The 24,377-nt window shown below is 39.4% G+C and overlaps 1 protein-coding gene and 1 long non-coding RNA gene across 2 annotated transcripts in view; one reads left to right on the top strand and one right to left on the bottom strand.

Moving 5' to 3' along the window:
- Positions 1–504: 504 nt before the first annotated feature.
- Positions 505–24,377, bottom strand: part of il34 (interleukin 34) — a 26,400-nt gene continuing 2,527 nt past the window's right edge. Inside the window, exons 2-8 of the mRNA XM_032522805.1 lie at positions 21,952–22,224; positions 14,349–14,452; positions 10,340–10,417; positions 9,417–9,494; positions 7,964–8,071; positions 7,170–7,353; positions 505–873 (exon numbers count right to left, since the gene is read on the bottom strand). Coding sequence (XP_032378696.1) covers positions 818–873; positions 7,170–7,353; positions 7,964–8,071; positions 9,417–9,494; positions 10,340–10,417; positions 14,349–14,452; positions 21,952–21,997 — 654 coding nt within the window. The 5' untranslated portion in view covers positions 21,998–22,224 and the 3' untranslated portion in view covers positions 505–817. The remainder of the gene's footprint in view (positions 874–7,169; positions 7,354–7,963; positions 8,072–9,416; positions 9,495–10,339; positions 10,418–14,348; positions 14,453–21,951; positions 22,225–24,377) is intronic.
- Positions 3,610–10,780, top strand: LOC116693676 (uncharacterized). The gene is made up of 3 exons (XR_004332970.1): positions 3,610–3,620; positions 4,212–4,222; positions 10,730–10,780. It is a non-coding gene; the product is annotated as an uncharacterized LOC116693676 (long non-coding RNA).

Here is a 24,377-nt window from a genome sequence, read left to right as displayed (position 1 = left end):
TGTTTTGACAGATTTTGAAAAGGCAATGAGGGCCTATATAGCACATATCAACATAAATAAGGTGAGAAATGCATACATCAACAACTGAAGAGGGAAGAGAAAACAGGAGTGAACACTTCAACTCAAAGAGTTAGAGTTCAACTCATGTACATTGCTCTCGCTGTAGCTCATTGGTGTTTGAAAGAGGCGCTCATAGAAGAGAAGTTTTGCTATGGTACAAAGTCATTTGAAGTTTCTTAATATAGTAACAATCCAATGTGTAGTCTCGTACTGCTGCTTTTTGGTCTCTAAAGGTGAACCATGCGGGTCCACTGGAACACATCACAGGCTTTTTGGACATTTGGCAAAGCCACAGTGACATTGATTCAATGATCAATTTAGTCCGTGTATGTGAAAATAAACAAATCTCTTCCAAAATTTGACACCCAAGTACCAAAGCATCAATCTGAGCAGCCGTCAAAGGACTGAGTGACAGAGAATTGGAAAAATCTGAGTTGGAGCTTATATCTCAAATGAACTTGATTTCATCTTAGCAGAAAGTCCATATGCTCATGAAATCGCCACGTACACTGCTGCTGTATCTACAATTATCAGTCTGCTTTGGCTGATGAAGCCATTGTTTGTGTCTTCGTCATATCATCAATACACTCTTAGGTCTGTTTGGTAGATTTGGGAAAGACTTGTTGATGTTCATATACAGGACGGAACTTTCTTGTTATCATGTGGATTGTTCTTTTATCCCTCTCGCTCAAGGGAAATAATGATACCAATCACTAATCAGTACCAAGAGGGACAACTACACCCCGCAGTCCTCTTCTCAGCTTTTGGGATCGGAGTCTTTCCTGCGTTTCCTCCAATGGGAAACACCACAGTCTGAAAAAAAAGACGAGAACAGAAACTTGTTGAACTCTTGAAAAATTGTTGAACTTGAAGATAAATATTATTCTGTGTATCTCGCTACATGTTTTACTGGCACACTATGAACCTGAAGGGCACCACTTCTCTATCTCTCTACATATGGATTTACAGTATCACCTTTGGGACAACTTGGAGCTACTGAACTTAAGCACAACGTTACATTCCATGGAAAAGTACATCATTCAAAAAGGGGTTCTAGAAAATAGGATCCGGGGTTAGGTAAATAACTCTCAGGCTTCACCTTTGAGTAGTCACATATAAGCAGCTGTACTTGTTAAAGTTCCAATTACATGCTAATTCTTAGGTTTATTCTTGGGATTCTACTAGAACAGGTCTACACGCTTTAATATTTTCTGACTGGAACACATGGAAATCTCGCTTTTTACAGCATGACTTAACCACAGAGAGCGACCTGTTAAACTAATAGTATCTGGTTGATTTACATACCACAGCCTACACACGCTTTCTAAAACAATGATGCATCAATTTTAACACTTATCTGCACGTAAAGTTTATTTCTGGCCACAACTTCATCAAATACATGCAGGATGATATCTAATAAAGGTTATTTGGACACTGTGGTATACATGATATATATTTTTCTAATTGATGCAGAAAAGTGCTTAAATGAAAAATGATAGTATAATGGTTTGACATTTTGGGAAATACACCATTTTGCATCCTTGCCAAGAGTTATATAAGAAGATTGATAACACTCCCATGTCTACGCTGAATATGGTGCTACCGCCAGCAGCCAGCTAGCTTAGCTAAGCCTAAAGACTGGAAACAGGTATAGCCTGACTTGTTTTTACAGACATTCAGTCTGAGTTGTTTAACAGCTAATGTAGAGTGTTACCTGTTTCCACCTGGCATTAAAATCTGATCAGAGTGCAGTATACAGTATGTGAAAACACTCAGGACCCACTGAGATCCAATCATTAAAACCAAATTCAAAAGATGGTCTGAGCCGCATTTGTCTACATTTTTATAGCAGTGAGGCCGGGGATGGGTCCTGGGCCACATTAAAGAATGCCTACTCAACTACGTACTCAATTGAAGTATTTCTCATATCACATAAACCACTGAGAATGAATTGTGTGTTTTGGATGTTAATAACATACTGTCTGCAATGAGTCTGTGTTTTCAAGGTTCAAGGAAACTTTATTATCCCAGAGGGGCAGTTTAAATTTACAGCCTGCAGTATCCACACAACAGAAAAGCAATGTAAAAATAACACAATCACTGGGAGACAGTAAAAACAACACATGGAGCATAAAAACATCAATAAATAAATAAAACATAAAACTTACAATTGTTTAAAAGGTCAATGGTAGTTGGAACAAATTAATTTGTGAGCCTATTGATCCTGCAAATAAGCAGGTGATATCTACGGCTGGACGGAAGCAACTTTATTTCATTAAAAAGATCCGAGATCTAAAAGTGTGACTGTATTTCACTATAGAGGATTCCAACACCGGGTTATACAACATCCCGCAGTTAAATCTATGAGCTAAAAGACAAAAACTTAGCACTTGGGTTGCATCTCATAGCCCTTAAAATTGCCCCCTCGAGTCCTCCACTTGCATCCCTCTTAGTCCCTCCAACCGAGCTGGCACGGGAGAGACAAATATTGGGAGGAGAGAGGCAATGAGCAAATGTGTTTTAGAGGGATGAGACGTCCTTTCCTCTGAAGCGCCACATGAATTTGTCAGCTGTTGGGCCTTGCACACATAAAAGAGGAATGAACTTAAAATGTGTTCTCGTTTAACATCAGACATTCTTGTTCCCAAGTAGCCTGGAAATCCAAACCCAAATCCAAAAGATTAAGGGTCTGGCATTGAGTAATGAAAGTTGCCCATCTCGAGGGGCGGCACAAAGCGTGCATTTGAAAATCTCACTGCACGCAATTGGATAACACTACAACTAATCACAACGACACATGGGGTTGATGTATCCAAAGCCCCATACGCTTAGCTACCATTAGAGATAACTGGTAGATTAAACTGTCGTCATCTGTTTAGCTGGCCTCTGGCCCGCCTATATCAGATACACCGATGTGATCGGTGCAGCTCGGTTACAAGGGTAAAGTTAATGAGCAGCATTACTCAATGCCAGAGCAAATTAAATTGTGCTCTCGCAAGAACTCTGGATTTCCAGGGTAGTTACCAAGTCATCTTATGTTCTTTTAAGATTTGCAAAGACATCAGGATTACAAGAGCATATTAATGTATAAGATGAGATCACTTTGACCAAGATCAATGTTCAAAAGGTTGTCAATTTAGAGTCAGGAGGGTGACTGGGTGGCTTTTAGGCAAGCCAGATTTCAGTGATACTGTAGTTCAGAAAGAAAACCCTATTGTTGTAAAGATCACTTGTACAGGTAACGCCTCTATTAAACCAAATGGGGGCTCAAGGCGAGATGCTTCAAATAGATGATTATTGTGAAGCAGAGCTAGTGTAGAAGGACCATGTTGGCCAAAATGTTTACAAAATTAAATCCATATTTTGTTTTTGTTTCATTTTGTTAACAGCATTTTAGTTATTGTATGATTTGCCCCGTTCCCATGATTTTGTGATCTATTGGAACAGTTTTAGGGTGCGTGCGTGGAACTAGCAACAATGGCATTGTGGTATTTTCCATTGCTCCTTCTTTTAACAAACAAGTGTGTGTGGCAATGTTTTTGACAAGCAGGAATGTTTGTGTCAAACAATATCACTTTGTGGAAATCTGGAGCCACAAAGATTTGTCCACATGGCAAAACTTCGACCCAAAGCATCAAAGGCTCGGCCAGGGCCGGCTCTAGCCCATTGGCTGCCCTAAGCAATACTGAGATTTGCTACCCCACAACCTACCACTTAGGGCCACTTTAAACCACATCCATTCCATGTAATCATTTTGATATACATTATAGGTACACTATGTTGTATTTACTATATTGTACATTTATATTTAATACATTAACTACAAATGGTCTCAAAATATTTGTATTTTTAGTAACTTTGGATCTTTTACAACAAGTGAATTAGTTGTTTTAATGTGCCCCTAATTTATACATTCTGCGCTGTCCTTGCCATAGAATTGAAAATAAGGTTTATCCGTCGTCCATCCTATCATTTGGGAAAGGTGGAATCTGGATTGGTACGATATGTTCCTCTACTGACTAATTTAGTCCTCCTCACCGTGTCAGATAGGATTGGCCAGTCAGCAGGATCAACAGGTTCTCCCCTGACAGACTCATGGATATTAAAACTTGTTATGGAGGATAGGGTGTCTGCAGGCTGTAATGTAGAAGCAGGACCAGTTGTGTCTGTGGCGTCTTCACGTGAAGGCATATACATGCTATTGATGTTAATCTTTAAATACAGATAAATGATGGCATTAGGCAATACGCTGACAGATTTTCTCTCTTGTTCATATGTTGAGATTTATCACTAATATTGTGAGTCATAATACAACAGGCAGTAAATACATCTAACTCATAATTTTAACAGGATCAGTAGTGTATAATGGAGTAAACAATTATTAAAACATTTGAAATTAATCAGCTGAGCCTTCTTCAGGAGGTGAGGTGAGTTTCTTCCTGAAGGTGAGTTTGAAATTTCTGGAGTGCATCTGGACATTTTAAAATATAAAATAGTATTAGCATAACAAAACACCACTTATCACCAACACCATTACATTTACCACGTGTATCTATTTACATGACCGTAAATACAATCCAGGCAATGTATTATGTGGAATGTATACATAGCACATTCTACATTAAGACAGAATGACTGACGTCTTCCACGCATGCCACAGCTTTCCACCTCATAGCACTCTGATTACTTTGAATGTTAAGCTAGCTGAAAGGCTAGACAAATGTTAAATGAAAAGAGAGAAAAAAACTAGCTAAGGCTACTCCTTAAAGCAGTTTGGCTAACAAGGCTAACACTAGGTTTTTCTTTTCCTTTTTAAAAAACGATTTTGTTGCTTGTGTGGATTAAGCTATGGAAACGATAGCCCATCCAAAGTGTTTATCCAAAGAATCCTATGTGTGACAATAAAATGAACGTGTCAGTCTGTTCAACTTATTCGGTATGTTTCTCACTAGTGATACTGCTTGGAGAAATGGAAACACATGAGAACGTGAAGTTTTGATCAGGCTAGCTAGCTAGCTCCATTTACCAAGCAAGCTTACTAGGAATAGATGCCAGCAGAGCACGCAGTGATAGCTAGCTAGCTTCTACCAACAATGAAATGTCAACCATTAACAGTCACACAAAACACAATTTTGATTAAACTTTAGAACTAATGTCTGAGATGAAAATACATACCTCTTTACTGGGCTTTCTCCTCCTCCTCTTTTCTTCGTTTTCGTCTCTGTGCACCAGTTTGGACCTTTTCATTTTGAGAATTGATATTCTAACTAACGCTGGCTTGATCGAGTGTGCCCATTTCCTTGCAACGCAATCATAACGTCGGCATCAACCTCCCCATACATCATATTTTCATTTTAACAAATGGGGGGGGGGGGTTCATTTGTCTTAATGTGGGTTTAATTCCCCAGGATTTGAATTTATTTTTTATTCCCTTAATCATTGTTGTTAAAGGTCCCATGACATGGTGCTTTTTGGATGCTTTTATAAAGGCCTTAGTGGTCCCCTAATACCATATATAAGTCTCTTTCACTAAATTCTGCCTTGGTGCAGAATTACAGCCACTAGAGCCAGTCCCACAATGAGCTTTCCTTAGTATGTGCCATTTCTAAGTCTGTAGCTTTTGAGGAGGATGGGTGGGGGGGGGGGGATGCTGGGGGTGTGGCCTTGACCAACTACAGACAGTTAAAGAAATGGACCAACAGATCCCGTTGTTCTGTGCGGAGTCCAGTGAAGGATATTAGAAGCACTTTTCTGGTGAGTGCTGAGCGTTACTGTGAAGCCTCCAACTGAGCTTGACGACATAGATGTGATGTGAGCAACCTGTCAGAAAGTTGTAAGTCTACTGGTAGCTGTGCCAAGAGTCTTGCAGAGACGGAGAGCGCATGTATATTTCAGGAGAAAATATAAGCACAGGCTAATTATTGCTGACTAAAATGCTAGTAAACCTTATCAATTAAACCTAAACAGCTAATTCATGTCAAAACTGTCTGCGTCTGTACTATACTGTAATTCCTCTATGACACAATTGTTGGTATATTTTTACAAAAAAACGTCTGCTACAGAGCCATAACGTGAGGTATAAGGTAATGGAGCCTTTTATACATTTCCAGATTTCTTTAGAAATAAACAGTGGACAAACAGAGTTTTTAAACGCCTCAGATGTAAAGTTATTCGCTGTCAAAGTGGCGCCAAAATGAATGGCAGTTAATGGAATGCTAACGGCGGGTGATGGCTTATTAGCATCAAAATGGCGCCATAGGAGCTACGCTTAGAGAGGAGAGGCTTACCCCCTTGGTTTGAAAGCCATGATGTCTCTCTCTCATGGGTGGGCCAAATTCTCTGGGCGGGTAAAGCAAAGAAAGGGGAGATTGCAGATTGGCCCATCTGAGCTTTTATTTTTTCAAAGGCAGAGCAGGATGCCCAGGGCTCGGTTTACACCTATCGCTATCTCTAGCTACTGGGGAACCATAGGCAGGCTGGGGGAACGCATATTAATGTTAAAAAAACTCATAAAGTGAAATTTTCATGCCATGGTACTTTTAAGAGAAAGATGTATGTTTAAGGGCACCACTAGAGGGTGCCCCCCACCAATTTGTATCCCTAGGCAATTGCCTAGTTTGTCTATAGCAATCTCCGACCCTGGACTCAGCAATGCTTTGACTGAGAGCAGAAGAGGACACTTACACAACAGCGTCCAAAGCAAGGCCGAACCACAAAAAAATCATGGGTAGGCCTACTGTCCAGTCAACTAAATGAAGTTTATGTCAAATCTAACAACTTGTGTCTATTGTGACCCTTGAGTTGGTTCTTGATTGCATATGACATGAGAAAATGCACATCCAATACAACATATCTGCTTCGCACAGTTTTTAACCCCGAATGAGATGAGATTATGGTTTCATTGTTTTTTCCACTTGCTGACCAAAAGTGTTGATGAAAAACAAATGTCAATGAACCCTTGGACATCACAACTCTAATTCCCTGTCTCGGGAGGTTTAGGAGTATGGTTTTTCTTTGCTTTGAATGGTTAATTACAAAGCCTTTTTTTGTTGGTGTGTTTTCAGTTACAGCCTGCAGTGTCAGTTGAGAGCTTCCTCTGTTATACTCACAGTCCTGCTGGGCTTCTGTGCTGGCAAAGCACTCGCTGAAGAGGCAGTGCATGGTGTGGCAGAAATTGTCCAGGAGGGATTTCGGGGAAGCTAATCGCCAGCTGGACTCTGGCACTCTGTCAGACTCTTCTGTTAAATGATCCCAAGTTTCCTGGATAGTCTCTGGAAGCTCCTGCTGGAACAGCTAGTCGCACAGAAAAACACACACAGAAACGGACACACGAGTAAGAGACAGCCAGGTAGGCTTAATGTGCACCATATATAAATGTCATTGTCACGTAAGAACTTTGTTTCTTAAGATATTCTCTTCAGCATTTCTACTTTATTGCAGAGGGAAGTGAGAGAGGGGATTCAAGGGCAAGAGAGGGGGCGATGACATTTATCCCGGGAAAGGTTGTTTTTGTTGTTGTTGTTTTTTAAATCGCGAGAGGACATTTCTGATAAAATACCAGCACAGATGAGTCACCATTTGAGAATAACTACATTTAGAGAAATGCCCAAGTATTAATTTGCCTGAAAATATCCCTTATACGCACCTCTATGAATGATCAATGAGTTTACTAAATTTACCTTCACTTAACTCTTATTGGATCATAAACAGAAGCCGCATTCAATGTTCTAATGATAAGGGCATTCATTCCGAATATTGATAAATAGGATCAATGTGACATCCATCTCCTTTCAAATATCCTCTGACTCATACGGTCCGAGGGACATTCACTTACCAAGTGAATTGCTTCATTTGAAGAGGGACTGAATACAGCTGTGGTACAGATACCTGAATTCTAGCTCACCTCAGCAGGATGTGACTGTACAAAGACGCCCTCTGCATCCCTGAAGCGTCTTTCCAACTCAGTGGTGTATGGACGTGAAGGATGTCTCTCTGGCATAACCCGGATGATCTGAAATTTCAATTTGTCTTTAGATTAAGACAAAAAGATGCTCTTAAACTTAAAGACAGCAAACAACACACTTGACTATCTAATAAACTGTAAACTAGGGATGGGGTTAAAATGTTTTTTTACCAATGATTCACCTAAATATTTTCTGTTTATACGCAACCACTGACGGCGACTACATCATATTAGTTTCCAACAAAATACAAAACAGACCGAAAGCAGAAAATGCAGAAAATCCATGTTATGTACTTCTTTACAAATGAAATAAATGTCAGGCTCACTGACATGTGATGTACATTCTTCTTAGAAAATAATTAGTTTTTAGAACTGTGGAGCTCCCTGGCCGCATAGTCTTTTTTTTTACCTTGTAAAGTACCTTTGAGTGCCTTTTAAAGCGCTATATAAAATATATGTATTACTATTATTGTTATTATTATTATTATTATTACTATTAGGGTTCAAACCGTGAAGCGGTAGAACCCTTCTATGTTTGTCTGTTTTATTTAATATTATTATTATTATTATTATTATTATTATTATTATTATTATTAGTTGTCTGCCCCGCCGGCTCAAATTCCCGTGAACTGAAATGAGCTAGAAACATGAAACTGGGGGGAATAACTGGCTTAAGGCTTCAAAATGCAAACTTTGAAAGGCCACGCCCCCCCCCCCACACCGTAAGTCTGAATGACTTGAAATTTCTCACACAGGTGCAGCTTAATGTGCTCTACAAAAACCCTCAAGGACCATTAAGGTCCGGCTAGAAATTCAAATCATTTTGAATTTTTTAAAAAACACATTTTTGAGATCTCTTCACCGTAGCTCCGATTGCCCCCAAATTTTTAGTGAATCATACAATACAATACGTACAATATTATTGCGATTTTGAACATATTGCAAAATTATGCAATATATTGCAATTTATTACCTTTTTTCCAACTTAAAATGTTTCCCAATTTCAAGTTATGTCCCCAAAAGGAAACTTTGTCATATTTTACCAACAAAAGATACATTTCTGTTCATCACACTTCAATTTTCGTGCTGCAAAATGGGATTGTCAAGCAGACAAACTGACCAACACATATGTAATAAAAGATTGATACTGCTTGGTATCTGCATATTGATTCAGTATTGCCAGAGAAAATATTGCAATACTATGCTGTACCAATACCAATACAATAAAATTACAAGTCCATCATTTGCGATCACCAAAGGCTTGCGTCACGTAGATTGTTGTTTGTCATTACTAAGAATTCCTTATGTGGGGGATAAGAACTACAAACTATAGCTTTAGTGTAAAGTGTTACAAATCTATCATATGTCATCTTTACGCAGACAATATTCCTACCTTTTTTAACACGCCTTGGTTGACCTGGAACCACAACCTCTGGAGAACCAGCTCATCCAACCCCTCCACCTGTAACCTCTGATTGGTTGAGGAGAGGAGAGAAATCTAATTAATAGGTACATCAGATTATGTGAATCTTCAACATTCAGAAGAAGAAAGATGAAGAACGCTTGACAAATTTATATTGACATTTTTTTCAGCATTCACACGAGAGTACATCAGCATATAGCACTTTACACTGTCTTGGCTATCTTGCGGGGAAACCTATGGTAATGGTTATGCAGGTTCTGTGGTGGTTGGAGTTCCATTAGTCTCCATAGCCAGACTATTCAAGACTTGTGAGGGCACGTTCCGCGTGATTTGCTGCAGAATTGGGTAGCGGTGTGGGAGTTTTACTGAAATGGTCCATTTGTGTGACGTCCTGATGTGTCCTTTAAACCCCCAACATAGCACAGGTAGACTTTATATTTTACAATTACTGTTTACAGTCAGATCTTTTATACATCCCGACGTTTCTGACCACAGTTGAAGAGAGCTTTATTTCACGCAGAAAGAGAAAAAGAAAAAGCAATTACGAGACTCTGCTTTGTTGTTACAGAAAACACAAAGGTTACACAGACTCCTGGGAAGTTCAGTGCTTGTGCTTCGTTTTCTACCGTCAATATTTTTTTAAACTATCAACTAGGGATGTTTCCTGTACAGGACTCTCACACTGCCTCAAAACAGACTGCCAAGTCTGATCGCCGGTTACATGATTGGCCACCGCAGCGGGACATCAGGTTGCTTTTCTCCAAAAGTCAAATCAGATTTAACTTTTTGACAGATCGTCTGATGGCCGACACAGTCAGGCAAACATCATTAGAGGCATCTCCTCCACCATTTTCTCTCAGTCACTGAATCAAAAACAGCATTGTGACTTTTACCATTCTGTTGATGTTTGACAGTTTAAAGACTTCCTTCTGATGAACCCTGATGGTGTAGTCGATGGGGAAGTTGTGCTTCTGTAATGCAAAGAAAAAAAGAGGGAAAAAATTTAGCAAGTGCATTTCATAAATCAGAGAGCAGTAACACTATTATGTCTTTGAGAAATTAGTTCTTCAACATTCAAAACAATTTATTGTGAAATCACACACATCCAACCTGCTCAAAACAGCAATAACCCATAAATATGTCATGTTCAATTTCCCATCTGGGCCAATCCCTGAGACAGTGACATACATAATTTCCATAAGTCCCTCTCAAAATTGAAAAATTGGATAATTGTAAATGTTCTTTATTTATTTTCTGCACAAGTTCTGTCACAACCTGTTCAGAGTTCAGGGTTCAGAGAATTGCAGACCCAAATGCAGAGAGGGGTAGGCAGTGGACAGTATTGAGGATTTACTAAAATAAACGTAAATAAAAAAGAAAGTCCTGAGACAAGCAGGCAGGCAAAAAAGAATTCCCCAAAAAAAAAATCCCAGGGTAGACTAAGGACATCAAAACTACAAAGAACACAGCGAAAGGGGAAAGCAACTCACCACAAACACCCTAAACAGAACTCACTGACCTGACAACAGACAAAGGAAACACAAGCTATGTTTCCATCCACACGTTTTTATCCAAATTAAGTGATATTGAATGAAAAATGCCTTATGGAAACAGTAAAATTCTATGGAATTTCATGAATATCAACTCCAAGGAAATACGTTCGGTGTCATTGGCTTTTATGTGATGCTATAAACGCGGATGGAAACGTTATTTGCAGAAAAAATTATGAATTGCAATTAAGTTTTAGGTCATTTTATGGTTGCAACCCGCCACAAAAAAAGAAGAAGAAGTATTTCCGATTTGTGTACACATGGCGGATGTCAACAAAGACAGATGTAAGAGGACAAACAAGGAGACAAAAGACTTTTTGAAATAAATTCATCAGGAACTCGCAAAAGAAATGGCCAACAAAGGTTACGACAAGCCGTTGGACGTCCTACGGAGTAAATGGAAGGCGCTCAAACAGCGAGACAAGTCTCCAAAAAGAGTTGTCTTGCAGCTGTGCCAGAGGGAAAATAAAAGGCAAGTTGCATCTGCATTGTCATAGCAATGTGTTGATAGTATTGTTGTTTTCTCATTTTAGCTTGATATGTCACTATCAGCTGGAACATAAGCACTACAACTTGTGCATTATTGATCATTATTGGTAGATGGCGCAATCAATTTTGTCTAGAAAAACTTAGTTTGCAAAAGTTTGCTTGAATGGTGTGCGATTCAGTGCAAAAATGAATGAAAACACCTTAAAATGTCTAAAATCTATTTGATTGATCACAAAATAGCATGTGACGTCTTTACGCACAGGTTTTTATTCGCTTTTTTGGATGGAAACACACCAGTTTTATTTGCATGAGTTTTTTTACCAAACTTCAGATAATTTGATTGACAAGTGGGTGGAAAGCTACAGAGACTAAATACACAGGATAGCGAGGTAACAAGGGACAGGTGACCCAAGGCTGGGGAACAGGTGAAAGACATCAGACAATCACCAATGCGGGAAAACCAAAAGACAGGAAGAAAAACAAGACAACACATAAGAGAACAGGGAGACTACAAAATAAAACAGGAAATAGAAAACCAACAGAACACATAAAACCAACTAACTAAAGTTAGTTAACTAGACTAAACACAGAAACTTGACACTGGTCGAGACGTGACAGGACCCCTCCCTCAAGGGACAGCTACTAGACGGCCCTTAAAAAACTAAACAAAAACATCCACACAACAGGGCAGAATAGTCCAGGGACCGCGGAAGGGGCCCTGAGGAGGGATGAACAAAAATCAAAACTGGAAGGGCAAAGAGTGGTCAAAGAACGGGGGTGACACATGCGACAGCGGGATCTGGAACTGAGAACAGCGAGGCTTGGGGAATCAGGGGCTGCTGGCAGCCAGGCTTGGGGACCGAGGGTAATGAAGAAGGAACTCCTCAGGCGGCCGAGCATGATGGCAAAGACCCTCTGGAGGCCAGCGGCGAAGGCAAAACCCCTCTGGAGACCAAGCAGGACGGAGAAGGCGGAGCGCCTCTGGAGACCGAGCAGGACGGAGAAGGCGGAGCCACCTCTAGAGGACAAGCAGGACTGCGACGAATGTGGAACCCCTCTGGAGGCGGTTGGCAAAGGCAAAACCCCTCTGGAGGCCATTGAAAAATGGAGGCCGTTTGCACAGGCAAAATCAGGCTGCTCTGGCAAGTAACCCACCGCACCACCCCGGTAAAAATAACTTTTCCTGATGGCAACACTGAGACAATGACTTTCCACTTGTTTAATTCCCCTTTGCACCCTGTTATCCTTGGGTTTTCATGGCTCCTCAGGCAAAACCCTCACATTGACTGGACTTTGGGGGTTGTTCAGGGGTGAACTAGGAATCCTGTGCTAGGACCCGTTTTCGGTCCGGACCCCGTTTTCGGTTCGGTCCCAGGGTGTTCTGGGAGTAGTATTCTTGTGTTGACTCCAGCTAATGTGACTGTGGTTCCTGCTCCCCATGTTCAGTCTGAAGCTCCGCTGACTCCTGTTCCAGTTGCCGTGTTGTTGTACCTTTGTCTGGCTCCAGCCCAGCAGTCCCTTCATCTGCCTGGTTTATAAGGAGACTTAGCCTTTGCCGTCCTTTCCGGTCTACATTGGGACTCAGCCTTCGCTGTTCTACTCGGCCGTCTGAGGGGTTCCGTCTTCACCGCCGGCTTCTGTCCACGGCAGATGGGAGGGCAGTGGATAGTATTGAGGATTTAATAAAATAAACAGTGCAAACAAAAAATGAAGTCCTGAGACAAACAGGCAGGCAAAAACAAATTCCCAAAAATCATAGGGAACACTAAGGACATCAAAACCACAAAGAATGCAGCAAATAGCAACTCACCACTAACACCCTAAACAGAACACAATGACCTGACTTCAGACAAAGGAAACACAAAGACTAATTATACAGGATAAGAGGGGACAGGTGACACAAGGCTGGGGAACAGGTGAAAGACATCAGACAATCACAAAGGCGGGAAAACTAAAAGACAACACAAAAGAGAATAGAAAGACTACAAAATGCAGTAAAACAGGAAATGTAAAACCAACTAAACAGAAACTTAACACTGGACGAGACTGACAAGTTTAACATGAATTTATAACATTACATACAAACAAAGAGGTTTGTTTTCTCTCAGCATCCAAGATGTTGTACATAATGGATAATGAGATAGCACTGCTCTGTTTTGTGCAGTTTGTTTGGACAATTATCAACTTAGAATGAAAATATGTAAATGTTTTACCAATTTTATACAACAAGGTCAGTTTAAAAAAACAAAACTGGGAGTACTACTCAGCCTGTGGAAACGGTTCTATAACGTCTTCTGCCGCTCTGGTGGAGCTTTGTAAAGTGATATAGTGATGTCATTAGGGTCATCTCAACTTGGGCTTTGGGGCAAAAGATTTTTAACAGAGACCTAGGGGTGTAGAGTTCTAAAGACGTGCCCATTTATCAGGCAGAGAGGGCAAGAGAATATCAATGCATTATGGGAATTGTAGGAGCAAGTGTTTATGGAGCCTGTGGCAAATTAGTAACCAAAAGTCAAGACAATTATTTTTAAATAATAATATAATAATTATAATAATTTTTTTTGATCCCAAACTTTATGGAATTTGACTGAATAACTGGGTACCCTTTGATGGAAAATATCTTCAGTTATCACTATTGCTGTCTCATAGTATTGTCAAGTTGGCTGGGGCCAGTCAAAAGGAATAGCATTAGCAGGAAGTCACTGACTTCAGTAAAAGTGGACAAAGCTTCTAAAAACGACCCCTAGAACACAGCAAACTTCGTACATGGGTGATGATATTTCAAATGTGTTTGTGTGGAATTCTGCTTGCTTGCTTCCACTTTGACTGAGACCTGCTTGTAAACATGCCATCATTCTCTCACCATGTACCGTCGCCTGTGGCTGAGGCTGTTGTTGAGCGTCTTCAAAGGTGTGCACATGCTGGCTGGTGTCGGGTTCACCTGAACAGGTGATAGTAGAAACAGGCCTACAGAAACCAAAAAGCATGAGATTATTTGCATTGTCATTTTTAAAGATTATGTTTTGCCTGTATTGAATAGGACAGCTTGAAACAGGAAAGTGGAAGAGAGAATGGATGATATGAAGCAAAGGGCCTTGGGTTGGAATTGATCCCCGGCCGGTAAGGAATGATCCTTGGTACGGGTGCATCAGTGGCGGCTGCTGGTCTTTCAAAGAAGAGAAGCTCATTTTCAGCCTACATCATAAAAACTGTCCATTTAAATAATTTATAATATCCGTGAGATGGTTTCAGGAAGAGGCATGGCCAGCAGTACATTTTCTTTGTCACAGCCCTTCCAGTCAGCCAGCTAACTTTGTCATACCAGGAGAGCTGAAAATACCTGTTACTCTGACCTATCTTTTGCACTAAATAAATCTGGTGTTGATCTGCCCTGCAGTTTGCACTGTTACACTACAGGAATGTAGGCTATGAGAAGGAAATTGAGTCAGCTGATTCTGGTCAGTCTTTGAGAGGAATGTGTTCTAACGCATTTTTAGTCAGTAAAATGTTAACACAATAGTACGTATTTGACAATTAATTTTAGGAGAAGCTGAGCTCCCCTTGCAGTCTTAAAGAAATCGCCTCTGGGGTGCATGATCAACCAGGTGAGTTATCAGGGTGCTGCTGCAATGCCATGTTGTTCTTACTTTTTTCACAGTGTCCACCAGGGATGTCCTGATCGAGTGTGTATACAGAATACAGTCAAAGTAAAGTTGAAACACATTTACATGTGTGAAATAAGGTCTGGCAGAAGTATCCCTTGAACCTCACTTCAGATCAGGAAACATTTCAGATTCCAGGCCAATCCTCAGGACAAAGACATAAGGTACTGCATGTTTTACAGCGGAAAGGGGGGGCATTCTTTCTGTGTCTTTTAATCTGGTCTAATCAGCCTTGTCATTGTTTTAGCAGCTGTGTGCCCATTAAGATTCACAATAACCACAGGTTACACTCACTCAACCAAGCACCAATCACGCAAGCAAGTAATCATACCAACAGTTGACTTTACATATTCATGCATGCTGGCAAACATACATTGACCTTTGTCAATCAAACAATCAGATAACTTTCAGTAGTATGGTTCTTTGTCAGAATATTAATACCAATTTCTTTCATTGAGCCTTTATTTTACTTACACTCAGTTGGCAAAATATACTAGCATCAGAAGCAGACCGCATTTAAAGCAACACCAAAGATTCTTTTGTACCTTAAAATAGTGTTTCCAAAATCATTTCAGTGGTTCATCTACTCGTAACAGGTTGATGAACCGCACTATGCAAGTCTGCCAGATCGGGTAGCGGATCATAACCAACAGATTCTCAACCGTAGTAACCGTAGATAATTTGCTAAAATGAAGCCTGAAATCGACTGAGTGGTAGACATTAGAGTACATAAACAATACACAGAGTGGGAGGAAAAGTGGGACTTTTAAGAGGAAAGAATTCCTCTGTGTTCTACTGACAAGCAGAACCGGGTCCGTTTTGTTAGAGCTGTACAAATGAACGTCCCCTGGTTCAGAAAAAATCTCAGTCTGTCCTAACTTCACGTTAGTCTACACCTGGGTGAACGAGAGGACTGGTCATTATCGATAATCAATATCCAAAGGGTTTTTTCCTTTCTCTACATGTGCTTCTCTCATGTTACATGCTAACCAAACACACACACACACACACACACAACCCACCAACACGTGCCTGCTGCATGTCTGTTTGCTGTTTTTGCTTTGTTACAGTTTGTAAAAAGGTATATATGTTTTGATGATTGAAGGATTACTGGTTGATTACACCGATATAGCATTACACTCCTAACCTTCACTTTATCACGATTAACAGGTTTTTTTATAGTATGGAAATCAATGCAGGAGAACCAGAGATCAAAGCCTGGCTCCTACAAGTACTGACAACAACACTGTTGGCGCGTCTATATGACACAGCCTTCCTTGATTTTGCACCCGCCCCCACCCCTCCTGAACGCGGTTGCAAATAACCAAGAAGGACACGGAGGATTGAAAAAACACGACGCACTCTTCAGAAGAGGTCATTTTCTTCACTCAAGTTTCTGCGCAGGAAAGTCACAGGTCAACACAACTTTTTGAACATAGCCATACTGAGAAATACAGAGAGAGTTGTGTGGAACTGATAGTCTTAATTAGCTTTGTAACAACTGATTTGGCAATGGCATGAATGTAACGGATATTTTTAATATCAGAAAGCGACGCATTAAAGCTTTAAGTCGTAGTTTGTAGCTGTACTAGCTACCACTCTATTAAACCTATTGCATCATAAATACAAACAATCTGCAAGAATCATAGGTCAGATTTATCTTGGATCTACTTTTCTATTCAACCAAAACTTTGCTGCATAGTCATGTTTAAAAAAACAACAGCAGCAACAACTTTTTAAGCCAAAGCAGAAGCTTCTGCCGGCTACAGATGTAACAGATTTTCACATTGAAAATTTAATAGAATAATAAATAAAAACCTCCTTTACTGTCTAAACTGGATATGAAAACCACTTGCCCTCACTACAGTATTCCAGTTTCTATAAAAAAGAATCACATGTCCTTTTGAATGTACACGTGTAACAGTCACAAAGAAATCAATGGATGCTGTTTCGAATAGTTTTGTAGCCATGTTTTTAATATGTTTTATTCAATCTTGCATGTTTTATCTCACCTATTTATTTCTTAATTTAATCTTGCATTATGTCATCTGATTTGATTAATTCCTTGAATTGATCTAGCATGTGTTTTTCCATGGGAGGTATTTTATAGCCCTTTTAATTTGCTGTCTGATGATTGGCTGCAGACTGTGAGAATGCGTCTTAGGTTAATTTGGTTATGTGTTGCATGTGCGCTGGCTGGGTTCCTTTACATACATATAAACTGGTTTGGCGAGTTGGAAAGACCAAGCATTCGGGATTCTGCTCAGCACGGGAGAAGGTGTGCACAAAACAGTTTCAAATAGTTTTAGTACTTCTTATTACAAGAGATCTATGCCTTAAGACTAGCCTTTGGTTAAACATCTACAGGTGGGAGAGTGAAAGTGTTGTTACACCATCTGGAAGTCTGTGTGATTTAGCATTGGATAAAAAATAATTTGGACATTATATGACTCGTTAGATTAGTAAGTAGGTAAAAAGAAAGTAATAACTTGTGACTTATTCAGGTAAAAGATGCAGGGAGAGTTTGAGAGTTTGAGAGTCTGTATCTTAGCCTGCATGTCAGCACATTTGTACACATGCAAAACATTTGGTGTGTGTGTGTGTGGTGTGTGTGTGTGTGTGGTGTGTGTGTGTGTGTGTGTGTGTGTGTGTGTGTGTGTGTGTGTGTGTGTGGGTGTGTGTGAGAACTGTTTTGTTTGTACTGTACAACCTAAGATTATTTACATTCGGTTGTTAGTGTTTTAAATTGAGTGAACTTTTCATGTGTTTCACTCAGCTGGATACAATTGAACCACAAACACACTCAAGGGAGCTTTGTTGGCCAAACAGGTTTTTCTTACGGCCGTTTCATGCTTCTGCAGAGGCTCCACGCAGAGTATTCACCACAGCCTACGTAAGTGGTCTGGTGTTTATACTTGTGCAATGTAGGTGTCTGGATTGAGCCGGCTGTGTTGTGTGTGTGTGTGTGTGTGTGTGTGTGTGTGTGTGTGTGTGTGTGTGTGTGTGTGTGTGTGTGGAGGGACTTTGGGGTAGTGGGAGAAGGGAGTGTCTCCCCTGTGCTTTCTGACCTAGGTGAGACATCTTTAGCAGGAAAAGTTAACCCTCTCCTTGATTTCATGTTGTTTATGGAGAAGAACCAGCAGCTTAAACATAAAATATTTCATGTCATCTTTTGGATGGGGTTTGTTGTATCGCTAGCTACTCCACAAGGCTGAGAGACGGGTGTCCGTAAATACATGTTGTAGTCTCATAATGTTACCCACCACGCATTCGCTAGAAATGACGTTGCTACTTGTCAACCAGCACAGTGTAGCAACGTTAAGCTGGATCAATATTGAAATGTTTCCATATATAAGATATCCGCTGTATTACTGTGTTGTAAAGTAACATGTAATAATCACAAAAGGATGCTGTGTGATATAAGCGTTCAATGTTTTTTTTACCATGACATGAGGATATTTGGAGTAACATGCATAAATGTATTCAGTGATGTCACATTGGCATATTGTAGACTTTATGTGTCAGTCCGAAAAAATTAAAATGCCAACAACAGATGTTCAATGTGCATTATGTGAGCACATTTCAACATACTATTCCCATTATATTTGCTTAATATTGAACATTTGAAACTTTACACCTCATCATCATTGTTCTGCACTAAAATATAATACTGATTACTGATTAATACTAAAATTCTGATTAACACTTGTGCTCAAGGTTTACCACATGGCTTGATTGTAATTATATCTACATTTCAGGTTATTAAAGATGTTCAATGTAAAGCTTCAATAAAGAGTGAATTACAGTTGGTTTAAAAAAAACACTTTAATAGTTGCTAGTGTTTGATGTATGACACTTGACCAAATATCTACACACCAACAATATGTCAGTGCTTGCAATTAAGTATTAATCTCCTCATGTTTCCACAAGTCTCCTCTTGTTTCTGGCAAATACTGAGATGAAACAAAAGACTAACTTTTTCAACCTTTCCATTTTTCATAACCTATTTAGGGCTGCGGCACATTTGGATCCTATCACAGCAGAGACAAAAAACACACTGGTGAGGTCACCAGTATATAACACACAAAGACCAAAAAAAACACATTCAAACTTGTGTTACTGTAACATAATGGGCGGATTAGTTCAAGTAATATGCATTACTTTGGACTGTGGAAGGAAACATTTATGAATACACAAGGGGAAAATGCAATCCCGGAAGGCCCCGTTAGATTCGATCCGGTTTGAACCCAGGACCTTTTTGCTGTGAAGCAACTACACATCAGCAAAATGAAAAAATGAAAGTACCAAGTCTAGTATACTATACTGAATACAGAGTTGGTGATTGTTGCAACAGACTCACCAAGATGGTTGTGGTGGCAGTTGTTATGTTTGATTTTGTTTCTGTCGAGTAGTGTGTTTTGCGATAAGTTAACAAGAAAATTAGGCTAGTCTTTTCAGAAGGTGTACGGTTGTATTTCTGTTTTAAGAAAAATAGGTGTAATCATTTGTCTTTCTTTCTCTCTACATTATGTGAGTTTATTGGACTAAAAACTAGCTTGTGATGCACAGCAAACATTTGGAGGAGCGGGTCATTTTTTGTTTGTTACCACCATTTACCGTACACCCCAGTAAAATGTCAAAAATATTTGAGGGTATGAAGAAATAGATACCACCCGTGCCTACTGATGATGCTGAGCATAATCTAAACACTTGAGAATGTCAATGATAAATGTAACAAGCATCAAAGTGTCAAAATAAAAAATAAAAATGCAGATGGGATACAACCTGGGCATTATGGCGAAAATCAGATATCAGAATATTCTTGACCAAATACCTCAATGTTGATATTGAGACAATATTCAAGTTTTGACTATTGGTGCTTTAACAAAATATCTTCACAATTAGATTTTAGATAAATAACAATTACATCACCTTACTGTAATGCAGCCTTTAAAATCAGAAAAGGTAACACTTACAATATTATGATATTACAATATATAAATTTTAGCAGGATATCTAGTCTCATATCACAATATTAATAGATATTTTTCCCAGCCCTACCCTTAATTAAAAGCACATTGTGTCGTGGACATATGCATGACAAATCCTTGATTCTTTTGGCAGACTGCACTTTATGTTACATCGCAAAGCATGCATGGGCAACAAGACTGCCAGGCTAAAGTACATTGACAATTCAAATAGTAGATGACATGTGAGCTGTCGTTATCTGCTGCAACCCATCTGTCTTCCTTGTCTTTAGAAGGCCATGCTTTACCCAGAACACATTATCAGAATAACTTACTCTGGTATTGTTTAGATTGTTGATTTTTCCACACAAGATTAAAGAAGTCTAGCTAAACATGGTCATGCATGTGCAGGTTTTAAAAATTGTACTGTGATCGGGAAATATGCTAATATTCTCTTTGTACAGTACCGTGTTCTGGCATAACTGCAGGGACATCTGTAGCAAATACATAACAGATGTCCAACTGCGTTTGTAGAAAACTGACTGTTTGAAATCAATCATCAGTAAAGTGATCAAAGTGTACTGTGTCTGCCTGTTTCCCCTGGCTGTAATGCTTTGATCATAAGGTACTGTGTAACTTGGAGGTATGTCATAGGTAAACATTTAAAATAACGAATAGAAAATGTATTATAGGGTTTATGAGCCAAAGTATATACTCAGTCCCAGTGTAGTTTGACATGTATTTGGCATGAAACACTGGTTTGTACATAAATTTAGATGCAGTTAATAAATCTTCCCAGAGTGTTTTTCTTCACTTGAAGACTGAAGAATCTACATTCACGCATTTCTATCCATATGTCCTTAAGTATTTAGTCTTGTCTCCTGGAAAATAATTTGTCAAAGTTTTATTTTTTCACAACCGATTCCTGATTTTACGTGCAATACTTGTTTGAAAACACTTACTTTTAATATTATTTTATTGTATATAAAAAAAAAAAAGGTAGTTCTCCAGATGCTAACGCAGCTTTGTACTACTTTCATGGGACTGGTGAAGAAAGTTAAACATTTAGCATGACAGAGGCTTATCAATTTCATTTGTCGCCAGACAAATTAATTATCTGTGATGTTAGTAAATTAGAGCCAACTCAGGGAAACACTTGACTGTTGAGGGTTTTTTTGCATTTTATTGTTCTATTCTAATGTTCTATTGTCTGTGTTTGCATCTTTGAAAAAGAAACACCACTTGTTATTGTGAAAAAAAAAAAACCATACTGTTTCACTTGATTCTTTCTCTAGGTCTATCTAGCTGATTGCATCATCAGCCAGCCTTGTTAGCAGCCCGCTGGGTAGTTATTGAGTGTGAATTACCAATTGGCAGATGCAGAACGGTCAGTCTGACTGTTTATTATATAACAATACTGTGTGCACTCATTCCCTCCCTCCCCCCAGTCTGTTACTTCCTTGCAGTCAAAGAAACCTAAATGACTACTGGCCACTAGCTCTGACCCCTGTGGTGATGAAGGGCTTTGAGGGAACAGCTGGAGTTTGCATACCGCCCCAACAGATCCACAAACCTCATCCACATTGGGGGGGGGGGGGGGGGGGGGGGGGGGGGGTTGAATTCAACCTAAACATGAGTATACTGTTCAGTAGCACATACAGTATGTGCCTTGCAATAAAGTTGTGCTGTTAAACTAACAGTGTTTGACAGTGTTTACACGCAACAATATCAACTGCTGCCGAAACAGATTAAAACAATAATCCCACATACACGCACGCACGCACGCACGCACGCACACACACACACACACACACTCACACATATAGATGTCTCTTACCCAAAAGGCCTCCCATCAAGTAGACTGAGGTGGACAGTTGGACCATACTCTTGAGCTTAAATCCTCAGTCCACAGTGCTTTAATCTCAGCACACACACACACACACACAACACGGGTGTCTGAAACTCGTCAGTGTGTTTGTTTGGTGGGATACACATGGGTCGTTAGGCTTCAGGTCTTTATGGCATTGTTAGGCATCTCTGGAAAATGCCAGCAGAGACAGATGCTGGTTTTTATGGCTCTTGGACTTCTGTTGCTCCCTGCTGTGACAATCTGAAAGCAAGTGAAAAAAAACAGTCATGAAGCCAGAAAGGGAAATAAGGAAACTATCAAACAGATGGGCTAGTCAACCTCACTGATGAGGTAAAGCCTGATAAGTCTTCATATAAAAAGGTCTTTTATTTTTATTTACCCGTAATCTCAGACCAATAACAGAATGCTTGTTTTTTTACATGCAGATATTTGAATGGTATCAACTGCACTTTCCACGCCAGCCTCCGACTCACACTACAGTACCTGACCTGGACACCTGGCCATGAAAGCACTTCCTGTGACGGGTTGCAGCAAAACTAACTTTAACTTAACTTTCTGTTAAACAAATAAGGTTTCTTTACACAAATCAGGTGTAAATCAAGTACTGTAAATAATGTAACTACTGAGTTTTAATCACACTATAATTGACCATTTCCTTTACACAACCTTTTAAACTAAACAACATGAATTTCTTATTCAAGTGCTTAACAAACATTTTACAACAATGCCATACTTCAATACAACTGTAAGGTAGTTTTAATTGGGCATTTTCATTTTCTCCTACTTGCCTATTGTACATTTTAATTATCTATGTGTATAGCTTTACTTTGCACATTCATATACATTTGAATAATCTATGATGTATTAAAGTGGATACTTTATTGATCCGGTAGTGAAAGTCAAACTTAGTGTTATTTTGGTGAAAGTAACTCAAACATAATGCAAAAGTAGTGTGACGCATTACAATTTAGAGGCAGTAATATTGTAATATAACTAATTACACAAAAATGACAGTAACTAGTAATCTATAATATATTACATTTTGGAAGTAACTTGTCATTGTATGCACTGCTGCACTGACACTGCTGCATTGGTAAATGAAGGAGAGAAATGAAGGAGACTTCCCCAACTCTTGGCAATTCCTCATTCACCCTCTCACATCTGGCAGGTTCATAATTATACAACTGCTAGCCTTTCCACCTCTTCCTCATCCAAGTCCGTCGCCATAGTTCTAGTACCCGGCTGAGACTACTCTCCTCCAACATGACGTCATCTCCGAACTGAGTTAAAAAGCTTGCAAATACCAAAAATGACCAAAAACTGATATTTAACACTATTTGAGGACATTTTAAAAAATGATATAGAAATCTTGAGTGCTCTTTGTACCCAATAATCAACAGTGCTGGATAACCTGCAACATGGGCTTTAACCCTGTAGAACCATTTTATCATATTTGCTATGCAAGTTTCTGAAACCTCTCTTGGAAATTGGAAATGTTGACAACTCGTAAGTTTACATCTGTAGATCAATAATTCACTGCATTACTCTAACCTCCTTTATAGAAGGCTACGGTAACTTATGATGAAAGCCAGAAGTTCATCTTCAAAAAAATACAGTTGATTATAAAGATGAAAATGACTTATGGATTTACAAGTCTTGCCTTGATTCTAATGAAAATATGATATGTGATGTTTGGAGTTACATATAATTCAATCACTCACTGCTATCAAGATTTACATTCCTTTTGATCTTTTAGACCAACAAAACGTAAGTCCTCAGTAAACTAATTAAACTAATTAAACCATAGGTTTGTCCTATATTCGGCACATAGAACATCTTTCATCTTCTGACGAGCTACAAGGTCATTTTAGATGTAAGTCAAGCAGCAGAAAGATCAAAAAGACGGTCAAGATTAAGATGTGTCCATTTCACACAGTCAGAAAGGAGCTAAGTCAATGCTGTGATCTTGTAGCTGGCGGTTGTTGGTGGTGTTGCTGTACTGGAGTGCATTCTATTAAAAAGCGTTTCTTATATTTCTCTAACCTGTTAGGTGGAATATTAGAGACATCTCAGGGAGAGCAGAGGCGATCTCCATATGAATCAGAGACTTGCAGATCATGCTTTCTGTCTTGTTGTCAATAAAACGTTACAACCTCAAGTAAACTCCAGCAAAAAGCTCAGGAATGCTTCTGATTAAACACACAGGAACATGCTGTTTAAGCACTGGTGAGTGTCACTGATTCGACACACTCACTCAAACAAAAAGTATCTATTTTGCCAGAGAAAGTTGATGTACTGATGACATGTCAATGGCATTCTTCATACCTAATTAAAAAGAGCTTTAAACATGTCTCAGTATTCACTTCTAACAGTGACTCATTTCTTCCTTCTCT

The sequence above is a fragment of the Etheostoma spectabile genome, chromosome 8 (assembly GCF_008692095.1).
Source record: "Etheostoma spectabile isolate EspeVRDwgs_2016 chromosome 8, UIUC_Espe_1.0, whole genome shotgun sequence".
Classification (NCBI taxonomy): domain Eukaryota; kingdom Metazoa; phylum Chordata; class Actinopteri; order Perciformes; family Percidae; genus Etheostoma; species Etheostoma spectabile.
Note: the sequence above shows the minus strand (reverse complement) of the source record. Positions and strands in the feature narration are given on the sequence as shown.